Below are 16,738 nucleotides of genomic sequence, written 5' to 3' on the forward strand. Positions count from 1 at the left end.
GTCCACTGTTTACCACCGGCTACGAACGCTCAAGCCTTTATTGCAAGTGGCTCCTTTTCTAAGAAAAAACTCCTCGAGAAACTGCTCCAGCAATAACTTCCGGAGACTGAACCGGACTTCTAAATAGGAACCAAAACGCAACAACCTTCACATTTCATATGCTTTCTAAAACATCAAGGAAATGGCTTCCTATATTGCTTGTTTGGAAGAGCTCAGAAAGAAAGCCTTTGATGAAGATCTCTTCATCAACGTTAGGCATCCGTCTGGGGATCCTAACGTCTACGACCTGACTAACAAGCTGCTAGGGATGGATCTGAGTCCAGAGATGGAAACTACCCTCAGAGATTTCCTCTGCTTCCTGGAGGAGATTCAAGAGCTCTGTCGGCGGGAGCTGGATCTGCTGGAGGAGAAATAAACGGTGACAACAGCTCTGGAGACGGTGGAAGAAGATCCCGAGAAGCAGGAGCTGAGCCGAAAACTCTGCAACTTAGAGTACAGGCAATACCGGTTGGAGCTTGAGAGAACAGAGCAGCGCAAAGAATGTAGGAAAATGAGGAGAGACCTTCCCTTTTAAATGTATTAAGTAAAGTATTTGAATAAAAGTTTTGTTTCCCAATTCTTTTTACGTGCACCATTATGAACATACGAGCAAACAAATAATCGAGTTAGTAAATCGTCCCGATATAAATAGATAAATGAAGGAATAAATGAATATTTAAATGAGCGAAGGGTAGTTAAGCGGGCGAGGCAGGCGGCCCGCTACTTATCTTCGCCCTCCGTTGATCGCCACTTAGCACGTGTTTTCAGTGCTAGCCTCCCAGTTTTGCGTGAGTAATTTTCAAGAGTGTGCTACGTGTAACTAGGACTTTCACTTGGTATTTTACCGAGGCTTTTGTTCGCACCGATATTTCCCGTAAGAGCAGGTGCGGCCCCTCCAACCTTATTAGGTGAGGACTTACAGTTGCTCGGGGCCCAATGGCCATATGAGTTTACCCGAGACTTTTGGCCTAGTTAAAAATGCTTCCCGCGTTTCGGGAAGACTCGACTCGCCCATATTTCGGGGAGGTTCTTTGGATAAAGAGCTTATTCGCGCACACCGCCAACGGGTGGCGGCGGGAAGCTCAATCGCACATGTCGCCTGCAGGGGCTACGGTCAGCGCCGGAATTTCCGGAGCGATCCCCAGACATCAAGGCCGTGTTGGGATCGCCACCTTCAGGGAATTTTTCCCACCAGGCTACCGTCTCAGTTCGATAGTTAGGAATATTGCTAAGAATATCCTTTTGTATTTGATTTGTTTAAATTTTTACATTGAGGGATGCCTCATTAAAAAACTCCCGTGTCGGAGAAAAAGAGTGCATCTTTATTTTGGTCCTTGCTTTTTGGTCTCCTTTTCAATCAGAGTATTACTCCCAGCATCCTGTCTTCCTCGCCTTTTTTGCCTTCTCTGCCGTGGCGAAGGATCTGTCCATGTCCTTCCTCGCGATTGGCGAGCCGAGCTGACTTCGTTGGTCTTCTGTCCCCATCCCTTAGTTGCTCGCCCTTCCTCTTGTTACCCCTTCCTTCTGCTCTTTTCTTTCCTTCATCCCCGGTCTGACGATGAGTTTCTCCCTCTCCTGCTTTCCAAGGAGGCCAGACAAATGCAGGCGGCTCCCCGTAAATAGTTCTTCTTTTCCCCCAATTGAAGAGGTCAACGTTGTCTTCTACTAGTTCACTCCAGTGTTGTTTCTGCTCCTTGGTGAGTCTGGGCTCGATTGCTAGTATTCCTCTGCTGGTAGCGTTCATGCCTCAGTTCTCGCCATACCACTCATTATCTTTTTGAGCGTAGAGCTTGCCTGCCCCTATCTTACAGGATTCTTCGCCCTGATTCTTCCCCTTCCTTCCGTCACCATCGCTCTGGCTCTGTGCTCCCAAACGCTCTTGTCCGCTTTCACCGCCTTCAGATGTCCCAATCTCATGGCACCTGTGTCCGTCGCCAGCTCCTTTTCTGCCATACAGGTTGAGGCAATGGCTATGACACTTCCTCGCCCCCTTTTGGTCTACTGCCAGTTTCACTATCCTTCCGCAAAGTAGGGGATACTTTACCGCCAGGTGGGCCGTAGATATCACTGCATGGAGGCGATTTAAGGTACCTCGCCCTATTATGACGTTATAAGATGCCGCAACTCGTAGGACTAGATATTTTATCCTTAAGAGCTCGGCGTTCTCGCTCACTCCGAAAACTGTATCCAACTCTACGTAGCCACGTACCTGAACTTGCTTCCCGGAGAAACCTACCAAACTTCCCGTGTATGGCTTTAAATCCTTGTCTGTCAGCCCCATCTGTCTGAATGCGTCCTCATAGATTATATCTGCCGAGCTGCCCTGGTCTAAAAGCACCCTCTGCACATTGAAACCCTTTACTTTTACCATTGCTACTAACGGATCGTCCGTATGGGCCTTGATTCCTTTGAAATCCGCAGTCGACATCACTATGTCTGGATGTGGGCACTCAAATGGACCTGGATACACCTGTACCAATGTTGTCGCCACCACTGTTCCCCGGCCCGCCGTCAATACGTCGCTGCAAACCTCGAAACCTCCAGCGATCGTGTTCGTTGCTTCAATTGTTCCTCTGCCCTCGCCGCTATCAGCTTCTTCAAATTCCTTCCCCTTCGCCGCTTGCAGCCGTCTCGCCCTGATCAATTGCCTGATTTGACCCTTCAGCATGAAACAGTCGGTGGTGTTATGGCCCTCTAAGTTGTGGTACTCACACCACAACGGATTCCTCGCCTCGCTTCCGGGGTCCTTTCTGCGCTTGCCGACTCTGTTCATGTCCTCAATTTCCGCCTCGAGAAGTAACTTTGCTAGCTCCTTGTTTGAACATCCTTGCGACCTCATTCGCTGGCTTACCTACGCTTCTCGGCTAGAGCACCAGTGCTTTCTATCCCTCATTCTCGGGCGGAGTAGCTTTCCTTTATTCTTCTTTATGGATCGGCCAGCTTCTCCAAACCTCTGCTCGCGACTCGCTTCCTTGTCTTGTATCCTTTTCCTTGCCAGCGACACCTTTGCCGCTCGCTCGCCCTTCCTCTTGTGTGCTTCAATTTCCTCTTTAAAGATGTTGTCCTGTGCTCGGGCGCGGATTTCCATCATTGAGCATGCCAGCTCCCTACTCAGCTCGCAATAAAACTCTCCCCGGGACAGACCGCCTTTGAAAGCGAACACGCACACGCGTGGCTGCAATTCCTCGAACCTCGCGGACATGGCACTATATCGTTTCACATATTGTTTCAAGGTTTCACGTTCCTCCTGCCGAATACCAAATAGATCCTCGATCTTTCTCGCAGAGAAATGATCATGGAATTTCGATGAGAAATCGTGGAACTTAGTTATGGATCCTGGAGGCAGATTCGTGAACCATTCCTTTGCCGTGCCTCGAAACGTTGATGGAAGCATCCGGCATTTGACAGATGATCCTTTGGATTGGTTTGCCTGTCGTATGCCTCCAACACGAGGTTCGCCATGCCGTCCGGTACAGTCACCTCTCGTACTGCTGCCGAGAAAGGCTTGGTTCCGGCCGTAGCCGCAGCTTCTTCCTCCTCTTGATTCCACTGCCGGAGGTGATAGTACCTCAACTGCTCCTGTAAACACTCATTTTGCATCTTCAAGTCGCCACTTAGCGCTCGACATGTTTCGGCACAGCGATTTCTATCGCTCCTTACGGAGCGCGGGGAAGAGACGTCGTTGCCCCGTCGTTGGCGAGGCGTCTTCATCAAACTTCGCTAATGAGAACGAAAATTCCGCCAAAAATCCTCAAATTACGGAGAATCTCTTAGAGGATCGAACTTTTCAAAACCAAATCGCAAAACTCCAAACTCAATCAAAGAATCTCTTCTCCCAATCACTGTCTACAAAGAAAATTTTAGAAAATCGCTCAGAAAAACGAGTTTTATTCCTCTGAATCACGATCCTCGTAGTCCGGAAATAGAAATCTACCGTTCCCCACAGACGGCGCCAAATGTTCCGTGCTAGAACATAGAGAGGGATGGTAGTATCAAAGTGTGAGGAAAGTGATGTGACTGCTTAGAGAGAGAAGCTCTAACCGCTTAGAGAGAGAAAATATAACTGAATTTCAATGCTACTCTTACTCAAATGAGCTAAGAGTCATTTACAATTGATATTCCCCTCGTATTTATAGAGGTAGAGTTGGGTTTTGGCGCCTCTATCCTATCCAAATGGGCCAGTTGGGCCTCGGGAAGGGAGGCCCAAGGTCATGGCGTGTCCCCCGCCTAAGGTCAGGTCCCCTGGGCGAGGGACCCAGGGGTCTTAACCAGTCCATCTTCAATATTTGAATTATTTTAAAAGAATTCGAATAATTGAACGTGAAATTTAAAGAAAGCTTTAAACGACATTTAAGATAATCAGTTACCAAATATTACTTTCTTAAATATTAATAAATTGAAATTTAAATGTAGCTTTTATATGGACAATAATGATACATAAATATGTGAAATGGTGTCTGAAATGAATTTGAAACAATCATGAAATTTAATTGAAGAATGCACGTGAATAATAAACAAACATCAGTTCTGGATTTTACTGCACTATATTAGCTTTATAGCAATTTTATAATTTGAATACTTTAACTTTGAATTGAAATTCAGCTTTAAAGTATATAAAAATGATTAAAGTCATTTTGAGTAAGTGTGAGAGTCTTTGCAAGAATAATTTCCATATGCATCGATTTGAGTGTCATATCGAAGTAAAAAACAAAGAAACATTAATTACCAAATTAAGTTTTCTTCAATGTTTGTATTCTGCATATTGAATTTGAATCATTGAAGATTAAATTTAAATACATCTTTATATGTCATTTAGGATCATCAGTTACCAAATCTATTTTGCTTACATTGATTAAAGGTGAACAATAATAATACAAAACCAAACATTAATGTTTCTTAAATAAATTTAAAACGGATATGAAATTTAATGAAGCAATGCAAGTGGATAACAGTAAATGTTAGTCATAAAATATAGTTGTCTTCAATAATTATATACTTGATATATAATTAGGATATAATTCAGAATGGTATTTAAATACAACTTTAAAGAATTAAATAATGCTTAAAATTAATTAAAATAAAATGACTTAAATGAATTTAAAGATATCATTGAATTAATAAATATATGTGGACAGGAAAACATGACTAGTTAGGAAATTTAACAAGATTCAATAATTATAGCTATTTTAGAATTTGTATCATTTAGTATAAATTTAACAAATACATTGATTCAAGTGAGAGATCTATGTGAAGAATAAAGAAATATCAGTTACAATAATACCTTGTCTTCAATATTTGAATTATTTTAAAAGAATTCGAATAATTGAACGTGAAATTTAAAGAAAGCTTTAAACGACATTTAAGATAATCAGTTACCAAATATTACTTTCTTAAATATTAATAAATTGAAATTTAAATGTAGCTTTTATATGGACAATAATGATACATAAATATGTGAAATGGTGTCTGAAATGAATTTGAAACAATCATGAAATTTAATTGAAGAATGCACGTGAATAATAAATAAACATCAGTTCTAGATTTTACTTCTCTATATTAGCTTTATAGCAATTTTATAATTTGAATACTTTAACTTGAAATTGAAATTCAGCTTTAAAGTATATAAAAATGATTAAAGTCATTTTGAGTAAGTGTGAGAGTCTTTGCAAGAATAATTTCCATATGCATCGATTTGAGTTTGATATCGACGTAAAAAACAAAGAAACGTTAATTACCAAATTAAGTTTTCTTCAATGTTTGTATTGTGCATATTGAATTTGAATCATTGAAAATGAAATTTAAATACATCTTTATATGTCATTTAGGATCATCAGTTACCAAATCTATTTAGCTTACATTGATTAAAGGTGAACAATAATAATACAAAACCAAACATTAATGTGTCTTAAATTAATTTAAAATTGATATAAAATTTAATGAAGCATTGCAAGTGGATAACAATAAATGTTAGTCATAAAATATAGTTGTCTTCAATAATTATATACTTATATATAATTAGGATATAATTCAGAATGATATTTAAATACAACTTTAAAGAATTAAATAATGCTTAAAATTAATTAAAATAAAATGACTTAAATGAATTTAAAGATATCATAGAATTAATAAATATATGTGGAGAGGAAAACATGACTAGTTAGGAAATTTAACAAGATTCAATAGTTATAGCTATTTTAGAGTTTGTATCATTTAGTATAAATTTAACAAATACATTTATTCGAGTGAGAGATCTATGTGGAGAATAAAGAAATATCAGTTACAATAATACCTTGTCTTCAATATTTGAATTATTTTAAAAGAATTCGAATAATTGAACGTGAAATTTAAAGAAAGCTTTAAACGACATTTAAGATAATCAGTTACCAAATATTACTTTCTTAAATATTAATAAATTGAAATTTAAATGTAGCTTTTATATGGACAATAATGATACATAAATATGTGAAATGGTGTCTGAAATGAATTTGAAACAATCATGAAATTTAGTTGAAGAATGCACGTGAATAATAAATAAACATCAGTTCTACATTTTACTTCTCTATATTAGCTTTATAGCAATTTTATAATTTGAATACTTTAACTTGAAATTGAAATTCAGCTTTAAAGTATATAAAAATGATTAAAGTCATTTTGAGTAAGTGTGAGAGTCTTTGCACGAATAATTTCCATATGCATCGATTTGAGTGTGATATCGAAGTAAAAAACAAAGAAACATTAATTAGCAAATTAAGTTTTCTTCAATGTTTGTATTGTGCATATTGAATTTGAATCATTGAAAATGATATTTAAATACATCTTTATATGTCATTTAGGATCGTTAGTTACCAAATCTATTTTGCTTACATTGATTAAAGGTGAACAATAATAATACAAAACCAAACATTAATGTGTCTTAAATTAATTTAAAATTGATATGAAATTTATTGAAGCATTGCAAGTGGATAACAATAAATGTTAGTCATAAAATATAGTTGTCTTCAATAATTATATACTTGATATATAATTAGGATATAATTCAGAATGATATTTAAATACAACTTTAAAGAATTAAATAATGCTTAAAATTAATTAAAATAAAATGACTTAAATGAATTTAAAGATATCATAGAATTAATAAATATATGTAGACAGGAAAAATGACTAGTTAGGAAATTTAACAAGATTCAATAATTATAGCTATTTTAGAATTTGTATCATTTAGTATAAATTTAACAAATACATTGATTCGAGTGAGAGATCTATGTGGAGAATAAAGAAATATCAGTTACAATATTACCTTGTCTTCAATATTTTAATTATTTTTAAAGAATTCGAATATTTGAACGTGAAATATAAAGAAAGCTTTAAATGACATTTAAGATAATCAGTTACCAAATATTACTTTCTTAAATATTAATAAATTGGAATTTAAATGTAGCTTTTATATGGACAATAATGATACATAAATATGTGAAATGGTGTCTGAAATAAATTTGAAACAATCATGAAATTTAATTGAAGAATGCACGTGAATAATAAATAAACATCAGTTCTGGATTTTACTTCTCTATATTAGCTTTATAGCAATTTTATAATTTGAATACTTTAACTTGGAATTGAAATTCAGCTTTAAAGTACATAAAAATGATTAAAGTCATTTTGAGTAAGTGTGAGAGTCTTTGCAAGAATAATTTCCATATGCATCGATTTGAGTTTGATATCGAAGTAAAAAACAAAGAAACGTTAATTACCAAATTAAGTTTTCTTCAATATTTGTATTGTGCATATTGAATTTGAATCATTGAAAATGAAATTTAAATACATCTTTATATGTCATTTAGGATCATCAGTTACCAAATCTATTTAGCTTACATTGATTAAAGGTGAACAATAATAATACAAAACCAAACATTAATGTGTCTTATATTAATTTAAAATTGATATGAAATTTAATGAAGCAATGCAAGTGGATAACAATAAATGTTAGTCATAAAATATAATTGTCTTCAATAATTATATACTTGATATATAATTAGGATATAATTCAGAATGGTATTTAAATACAACTTTAAAGAATTAAATAATCCTTAAAATTAATTAAAATAAAATGACTTAAATGAATTTAAAGATATCATAGAATTAATAAATATATGTATACAGGAAAAATGACTAGTTAGGAAATTTAACAAGATTCAATAATTATAGCTACTTTAGAATTTGTATCATTTAGTATAAATTTAACAAATACATTGATTCGAGTGAGAGATCTATGTGGAGAATAAAGAAATATCAGTTACAATATTACCTTGTCTTCAATATTTGAATTATTTTAAAAGAATTCGAATATTTGAACGTGAAATTTAAAGAAAGCTTTAAATGACATTTAAGATAATCAGTTACCAAATATTACTTTCTTAAATATTAATAAATTGGAATTTAAATGTAGCTTTTATATGGACAATAATGATACATAAATATGTGAAATGGTGTCTTAAATGAATTTCAAACAATCATGAAATTTAATTGAAGAATGCATGTGAATTATAAATAAACATCAGATCTGGATTTTACTTCTCTATAATAGCTTTATAACAATTTTATAATTTGAATACTTTAACTTTGAATTGAAATTCAGCTTTAAAGTATATAAAAATGATTAAAGTCATTTTGAGTAAGTGTGAGAGTCTTTGCAAGAATAATTTCCATATGCATCGATTTGAGTGTGATATCGAAGTAAAAAACAAAGAAACATTAATTACCAAATTAAGTTTTCTTCAATGTTTTTATTGTGCATATTGAATTTGAATCATTGAAAATGAAATTTAAATACATCTTTATATGTCATTTAGGATCATCAGTTACCAAATATATTTTGATTACATTGATTAAAGGTGAACAATAATAATACAAAACCAAACATTAATGTGTCTTAAATTAATTTAAAACGGATATGAAATTTAATGAAGCAATGCAAGTGGATAACAATTAATATTAGTTATAAAATATAGTTGCCTTCGATAATTATATACTTGATATATAATTAGGAAATAATTCAGATGGTATTTAAATATGTAACACCCCGATTTCGGTGGCGTCACTTTAGTCACCAAAAATAAACTTAATGCGGAAAAACGTGAATATTTTTTTTTCGATAATAACTAAGACAAGACTGAATTAAATAAAACCCAAATGCGAAAAGTAATAAAGCTAATATACAATATATATAAACAGCCCCCGCTGTAAGTAGCAACCTCGTCACGAGTAACCTCCAGTGACGGAAAGAAAAGTGTAGCGCCCGTAGGCAATATGTACAAACCAAATGAAAAGGTGAAGTGTCCGCAACACTATCCCTCAAAACTGAGAATAAGCTGACCCAATGGTCTGAAAATAAGACCTCCTAAGTCCAACCAACTCTCTGTGATTCCCGTAAGGAAACCACACAAAAAGCTATAGGCGGAACTACCCTGTCCCCTAAAGAAGCAAATGAAGCAAGACTGTCAGAGCTAAAACTCTACTCCTACACTAATCCTAACTCGAGGAGCTCATACCAACACTCAAAACTATGTGCTAGCATGATCGTCGTCTGAATCTGAATCCAGAACAACTAAGTCTACCAACCCTATCCGTCCTCCCCTCGCAACCGCAGTGCGCTCCGATGCTGGACTCACGGGCTTAGGGCCCGAACCCTGATCATCAATGACCGCTACGCTGGGTGCACTAGACCCTACCGAAGGCACTCCCACTGGCTCCTCCTCTGAGGGATCCTCCTCGTCTGAAGACAACGGTGGTGGTGGTGGTCCTCCAAGTCCTGGTCCACAGTGAACGCCCGGTGGCAAGTTGAAGCTGACAGAGAATCTCCTCAACACTCCTGACCTCAGGAGTCCTCCACTATCTACGTGGTCCTCCATGATACGCCCCGAATACGTCGCTCGATGGCTCGCGGGGTCAGCCACCCACGACCCGGGGTCGTCCTGATCGATCATCTCGTACCTAATCCCCCCCCCGAAGGGTGGACCATTGTGAACCAATCCGCAATGGACATCTGACAAAGGCGTTGTCCGCCAAAACACACACAGAAGACGCGAGGGTCAACTCTAAAGAACTATGTAGATAATAAACCCAATAGGTACAAGTAATAGATAGCCACTTAGGCTTATAACTAGAGATATCATCCTAGGGTTTCATGTTCCATAATGAACGTAAATGACAACAATAACAAATAGCATGTTCCAAATAGGATTAGCAAATAACAATCACACTCGACAACTAAATTAGTATGCATGTTGCATGATATGCAATGCAGGTTAACCCAGTCAACCAATATGCATTCCGGAACGGATGGACATCATCGGATCAGTCCTAGCACCAGCCACGGTGGGACCATTTCGGCCCGTGTGCCTCTTACTCCAACAACAACATGTAGTCAGATCAGCATAAAACCCGAAGGCCTACCATTTCGGTCTGCTACTAAGAGTCACCTAGCAGCGCTCTTACGCGGAAATCCTGGTCTTATAACCAATTTTGGAATCCGCCGTGGTCCGGTATCTCGCCGTGTTTAAACCACTTAATGAGTGCATGCAATGCAGTGATTAGCCAAACAACGTCTCCGACCTCACTCGACACGTCGCCACGTGTTCTAGCTAAATTAATGTCTCTAAAAGCTTACCCTAAGGTAAAGTCGATTCTGCGACAAAAGACACTTCTTCCCAACCCACGTAATCCACGATGATCTCCAAATCATCCGACTCATCTCAATCCGATGGTCACAACTGCTCAACGAGCACAGAGTATCACACTCTCGGAAACTAACGGTTTCCCGGACTTATCCCCAGGATAGCCCAACAACATCGCTGCTCCAACAGCACAACAACAAACGCTGCTCCAACAGCACAACCACAACACATACTCAACGCCTCTCAATTTTCTCAACACTCGGATCCGACGACACTTCTCGTTTTCCAAAACTATGATTTGCATCCGAAGCTTCCTTTCGAGTTTGTTATCATTACTTAAAGATTTAGAGGTTGTTTAATGTCTTATGAGTTTTCTTTTCAAAATAATATCCTTTTAGTCTTATCGCAAATCCTATCAGTTCTCGGGATCTCCTAATCCCCAAATGACTCCAGAGAATGTCTCGATCCATAAACATCCTAACAAGGTCCGAATCTCATTCGTCCTATCAAGCTTTCTCAAAACTCTCAAAATAAAATCGGCATGACCTGCCCGCTATTCTCACCGTTCAGAAACTCAGATTTCATTGCATAAGTATAAATAACTCAGCACAACCAATCAACATGTCATATATCAATATATTAAGCAATAACCACATAGCACTTAGCATGTAATCCACTCATCAAAAACATTAAGTAGATGCATCATCTACATTGTCAGCCGAAGCCTCAGAAAACATTTTCCAATCACACACAATCCAGTGCATAAACAGTAAACAATGTCGAACGCATCGACCCTAAGCATTAACTAGAGATTCAGTGAGAAGCCCTCACCTGTAGATTCTCCAGGGTGAACTTCAAACTCTTCCTCACAAGCAAAGCGTTGCTCCTCAGGAAATTCCTCAAAAGTTCCTTTAAAGCAAAACCACAGAAATACTATCAGAATCTATCGAAAACTAAGCTATCAATACTTACTAAGGTTACACGAAGTAATCTATACTCTAAGGTACGATAATCTAGCGCGAAAGGACAAGTTTTCGGAAAAAGAAATTTTCCTCCTCCCCCCCTAATAGGTTCGGCCACTTTTCACAATTAGGAGACTCGATTTTTCTTTGATCAAACTTGGTTCCTATGCTATCATTAGCCGTAACTAAGGGTATTCTGAACTCGGAAAAATTATCGGATCAAAAACTGTCGCAGGGGTATTTTGGTCATGATTTTTAACTTAGAAATTTCAAAACTGAAATCCCAAAAACCAAATTTTGCAGAGACGTCACCAACGAAGTTTATGACAACTAATCCTACTAGCACTAAGCTAAGGCGATATTTTTCAGCCTAAAGGTTGAAGCTTTACTCCAAAAACTCCAAAAATGGGTATTTTAGGCTAAAATTGATTCCGGCTGAATTCCGGCGACATAACGGAAAATCTAATCCGGCAGAAGTGATCTTGGGCACATAAAGAAGAGGTTTAGAATCAGAAATGAAAGATTCGGGATAGTTTTGCAAAAACCCATAAACTATCAGCTCAGAAAAGTCTACAGAAAAGCTATGGAAAAAGCGATCGGAGGTAAGGATTAGCGACTATACCTCGAAGCCTTGAAGCAACAACTGATTGATCGACGATCAAGCAAGCGATGAAGAAAATCTTCTCCTCCTTCTTCTTCTTTGTGGCCGCGGGTTTGGGTGGGGATGTGACGCCCGGGGCTGACGAGGGCGGGGAGTGATCGCCGGTGCAGTGAGGCACGGACAAGGAGCGGCTCCTGGCAGGCCTCTAGGCGGAGGGTCACAGGAATGAGCCGATCTCACACCCGAGCAAGAGGTATTCCGAGACTGTGTAGGGATGGACTATACAGTTGAGGAGGGCATAAGAGATTTGATTGGTACTACTCATAACAACAAGTTGCAACTTCTTTTTGGGAGCCCAACTGATAAGAACTCCATGGTTAAGTGTGCTTGCCTTGGAGCAATATCGTGATGGGTGACCTCTTGGGATGTTTTCCCGGGAAGTGCGCGAGTGAGGACAAAGCGCACTGAAAAGACTCGTGTTGTTACCGTGAGGCCAGTCGTCAAGTCGAGATGTTACAAGTGGTATCAGAGCCGACCTCTCCCAGTACGGTGTGGTTCGGGGATGAACCAAGCGGAAGTTGGTGGGCCTGTGATGCCCGGGGCCGACGAGGGCGGGGAGTGATCGCCGGTGCAGTGAGGCACGGACAAGGAGCGGCTCCTGGCAGGCTTCTAGGCGGAGGGGCACATGAATGAACCGATCTCACACCCGAACAAGAGGTATTCCGAGATTGTATAGGGATGGACTATACAGTTGAGGAGGGCATAAAAGATTTGATTGGTACTACTCATGACAACAAGTTGCAACTTCTTTTCGGGAGCCCAACTGATAAGAACTCCATGGTTAAGTGTGCTTGCCTTGGAGCAATATCGTGATGGGTGACCTCCTGGGAAGTTTTCTCGGGAAGTGCGCGAGTGAGGACAAAGCGCACTGAAAAGACTCGTGTTGTTACCGTGAGGCCAGTCGTCAAGTCGAGATGTTACAGGGGTAATGGGTAGTTTTTTTGATTTTTTCTTCCTTTCTTGGCTATATATAGAGGTTGGCAAAACGCGGTAAAATGAAAGTTTCGCGAATCTGATTTTTCCGGCGTCATTCTCCGTGAATTCTAAGATATGTTTTGGCGAAAGAATTCCAAAACTAAAAAGATGTCTCCTTGTATTTTTGGCAACTAATGCATAGTCGGTATAAAACTATTTTATCCGATAAGTTGCTTTTTGCTTCGGATGTCGGAATGGAAAACTTCCTTCTGAAGAAAGATTGAAATCATCAAGAGAAATGGGTGTACGCGTGTAGAATATTCATTTGAAGCTCTGAATAGATAAAGTCTTCATTGTCGAGAAATTCTAGGGTTTTGAAATACCAGGGTTTTGGTTTCGGCAAACTTCCGATGATTGGAATCGGACGTTCGTAGATCCTAGAGTTTCGCCTTGAAACGATTGTGATATATGGAAGAAGAGAAGTTCTAACATTTCTCTGAAGATTTTTGGAATTAACTCCCATCGTGCCTAAAAGTGAAAATTAGCTATATACTAGGGTTTCTGACCTAGGTTAAGCGTATAACGATCGTGCTATAACTTTTATCGATCATAATGCAATCCTTGAACTTTTCCTGAACTTTCCCCTTCATAAATATATTTCATTTAATGAACTTTTGTTCAGGTTTCCCTTCACATTACATCAACCCTAATCGTGAATAAGAAATTTATTCACTTAGCATAAACTTAAAAACTTGGGCCTTACATTACTACCCTCCAAAAAGAAAGTTTCGACCTCGAAACTTAAGGTTTAGTAAAAAGTTCTGGATACTGTGCTTGAATCTTCTCCTTCAGCTCCCATGTCGCATCACCGGTGTCTTTATTCCAAATGACTTTCACTAACTCGATCTCTTTTCCTCTCAACTGTTTTATCCTGGTGTCACCGATGCTAATTGGCGGTGTCTCGAAAGACAGATCATCCTTCAACTCAATGTCATCCAGCTCGATAACATGTGTCGGATCCGCAATATATTTCCTCAGTTGTGACACGTGGAATACGTCATGAATGTTTGATAGAAATGGAGGTAGTGCAATCTGATATGCGACTGGTCCAATTCGACGAGTGATCTGATACGGTCCAATAAACTTGGGCGTAAGCTTCTTTGACTTGATTGCTCGACCAACTCCCGTCGTCTGAGTAACTCTCAGAAATACATGATCTCCTTCTTCGAATTCCAGAGTTCTGCGCCTTTGATCGGCATAACTCTTCTGTCTACTCTGAGAAGTCTTCATCTTCTCTCTGGTCTGCTTGATCTTCTCAGTTGTCTGTTGCAGAAGTTCCGGTCCTACCAACAGATTTTCTCCGTTTTGGTACCAACACAAAGGTGTTCTACACTTGCGGCCATACAAAGCCTCATACGGTGCCATACCTATGCTCGTATGAAAACTGTTGTTGTATGTGAACTCAATCAATGGTAATAAGGTATCCCAACTGCCCTGGTTGTCTAACACGCAAGCGCGTAGCAAATCTTCCAATGACTGGATTGTCCTCTCAGTCTGTCCATCAGTCTACGGATGATAAGCAGAACTTAGTCTCAGTCTCGTTCCCAAAGCCTCTTGAAGAGCTCCCCAGAAATGTGATGTAAACTTCGGGTCTCGATCGGATACAATACTTGTCGGTACTCCGTGAAGTCGTACAATCTCGGATATGTAAATCTCTGACAGTTTCTCCACGTTGTACGTAGTCCTCACCGGTACGAAATGAGCCGCCTTTGTCAGTCGATCCACGATTACCCAAATAGAATCGTATCCCTTCTGAGTTCTTGGCAAAGCTACGACGAAATTCATCGATATGCTATCCCATTTCCATTCTGGCACATCCAAGCTTTGTAGCATACCTGAAGACTTCTGATGCTCCACCTTTGCCTTCTGACATGTCAGACATGCAGCTACATATTCAGCCACTTGTCTTTTCATTCCTGGCCACCAAAAATTCATCTTCAAGTCTTGGTACATCTTTTTCATTCCAGGATGAATGCTTAATTTGCTCTTGTGACCCTCATCCATAAGCAATCTTCTCAAGTCAGGGTTGTTAGGTACACAAACCCTATCCTTGCACCGTAGGATATTGTCACTTCCTACCTTGAATTCTGGGTCTTTACCTTGACTTACCAAATTCCTTTTTCCGAGCAGAAACTCATCTTGTAACTGTTGGTCTCGGATTTCTCCCATCAATCCATTGGTAATTCTGATCATCCCAAACTTCAGTTCTCCCTCGGATAATTTCACATCCAAGCTCAAATCTCGGAATTGTTCCAGCAGTTGCAGTTCCTTCACCATCATCGACGAGATGTGCATCTTCCTGCTCAAGGCATCAGCAACTACGTTCGCCTTTCCAGGATGATATTGCAGAGTGAACTCGTAATCTTTGAGAAATTCCATCCACCGACGCTGCCTCATGTTCAACTCCTTCTGCTCAAACAAGTACTTCAAGCTCTTATGATCACTGAATATGGTGAAATTGCATCCATATAAGTGATGTCTCCAAATCTTCAGCGCAAATACGATTGCAGCTAGTTCCAAGTCATGAGTTGGATAATTCTTCTCATGCACCTTCAGTTGTCTTGAAGCATAAGCAACCACCTTCCGATGTTGCATCAGCACACATCCCAAGCCTTGATATGAAGCATCACAGTATACCTCATAAGGTTCCTCTGGTTGCGGTAAGACGAGTACAGGTGACGTCGTCAACCGTTCCTTCATCGTCTGGAAACTAGTTTCGCACGCTTCAGTCCATGCAAAAGGTTGGTCCTTCCTCGTGAGTTGAGTCAACGGTCCCACAATCTTCGCGAAATTCTCGATAAAGCGACGATAGTATCCCGCTAAACCGACAAAACTTATGATCTCAGTCACAGTCTTTGGTCGTTCCCATGACAATACGGTCTCTACCTTTGCTGGGTCCACAGCTATTCCCTCCTTAGAGATCACATGGCCTAAGAATTTTACCTCTTCGAGCCAAAACTCGCACTTAGAAGGATTGGCATACAACTCCTTCTCCCTTAACACTTGTAAAACTTGTCGCAAGTGCTCCTCATGGTCTTCAGCATTCTTTGAGTAGATCAGAATATCATCGATAAACACCACGACGAATCGATCCAAGAATGTATGGAAGGTCATATTCATGTAAGCCATGAATATTGCTGGTGCATTTGTCACCCCAAATGGCATCACTAAGTACTCATAGTGTCCATAACGGGTTCTGAATGCCGTCTTCTGGAAATCCTCGGTCTGGACTCTGATTTGATGATAACCCGACTTCAGGTCGATCTTCGAGAATATTGTAGCTCCTCGCAGTTGATCCATCAAATTGTCAATTCTAGGTAACGGATACCTATTCTTGACGGTTACTTTGTTCAGTTGCCGGTAGTCGACACATAGTCTCGATTTCCCGTCCTTCTTCTTCACCAATAAGACTGGCGCTCCCCAAGGTG

General features: G+C 39.1%; 2 protein-coding genes across 2 annotated transcripts; both read right to left on the reverse strand.

Moving 5' to 3' along the window:
• Positions 1 to 1,786: 1,786 nt before the first annotated feature.
• Positions 1,787 to 2,878, reverse strand: LOC130712550 (uncharacterized). Its single transcript, XM_057562380.1, has one exon. The coding sequence runs from the start codon at positions 2,876 to 2,878 to the stop codon at positions 1,787 to 1,789; it is 1,092 nt and encodes a 363-aa protein (XP_057418363.1).
• A 12-nt stretch (positions 2,879 to 2,890) lies between these two features.
• On the reverse strand, positions 2,891 to 3,433 carry LOC130712551 (uncharacterized). Its single transcript, XM_057562381.1, has one exon. The coding sequence runs from the start codon at positions 3,431 to 3,433 to the stop codon at positions 2,891 to 2,893; it is 543 nt and encodes a 180-aa protein (XP_057418364.1).
• Between the last annotated feature and the right edge of the window lie 13,305 nt (positions 3,434 to 16,738).

Source organism: Lotus japonicus, chromosome 4, assembly GCF_012489685.1.
Source record: "Lotus japonicus ecotype B-129 chromosome 4, LjGifu_v1.2".
In the NCBI taxonomy this organism is placed as follows: Eukaryota; Viridiplantae; Streptophyta; class Magnoliopsida; order Fabales; family Fabaceae; genus Lotus; species Lotus japonicus.

Bases quoted from the DNA above. Each gene is read 5' to 3' on its own strand.
- LOC130712550 (XM_057562380.1), bottom strand. From the start codon at position 2,878: ATGAGGTCGCAAGGATGTTCAAACAAGGAGCTAGCAAAGTTACTTCTC.
- LOC130712551 (XM_057562381.1), bottom strand. From the start codon at position 3,433: ATGCTTCCATCAACGTTTCGAGGCACGGCAAAGGAATGGTTCACGAAT.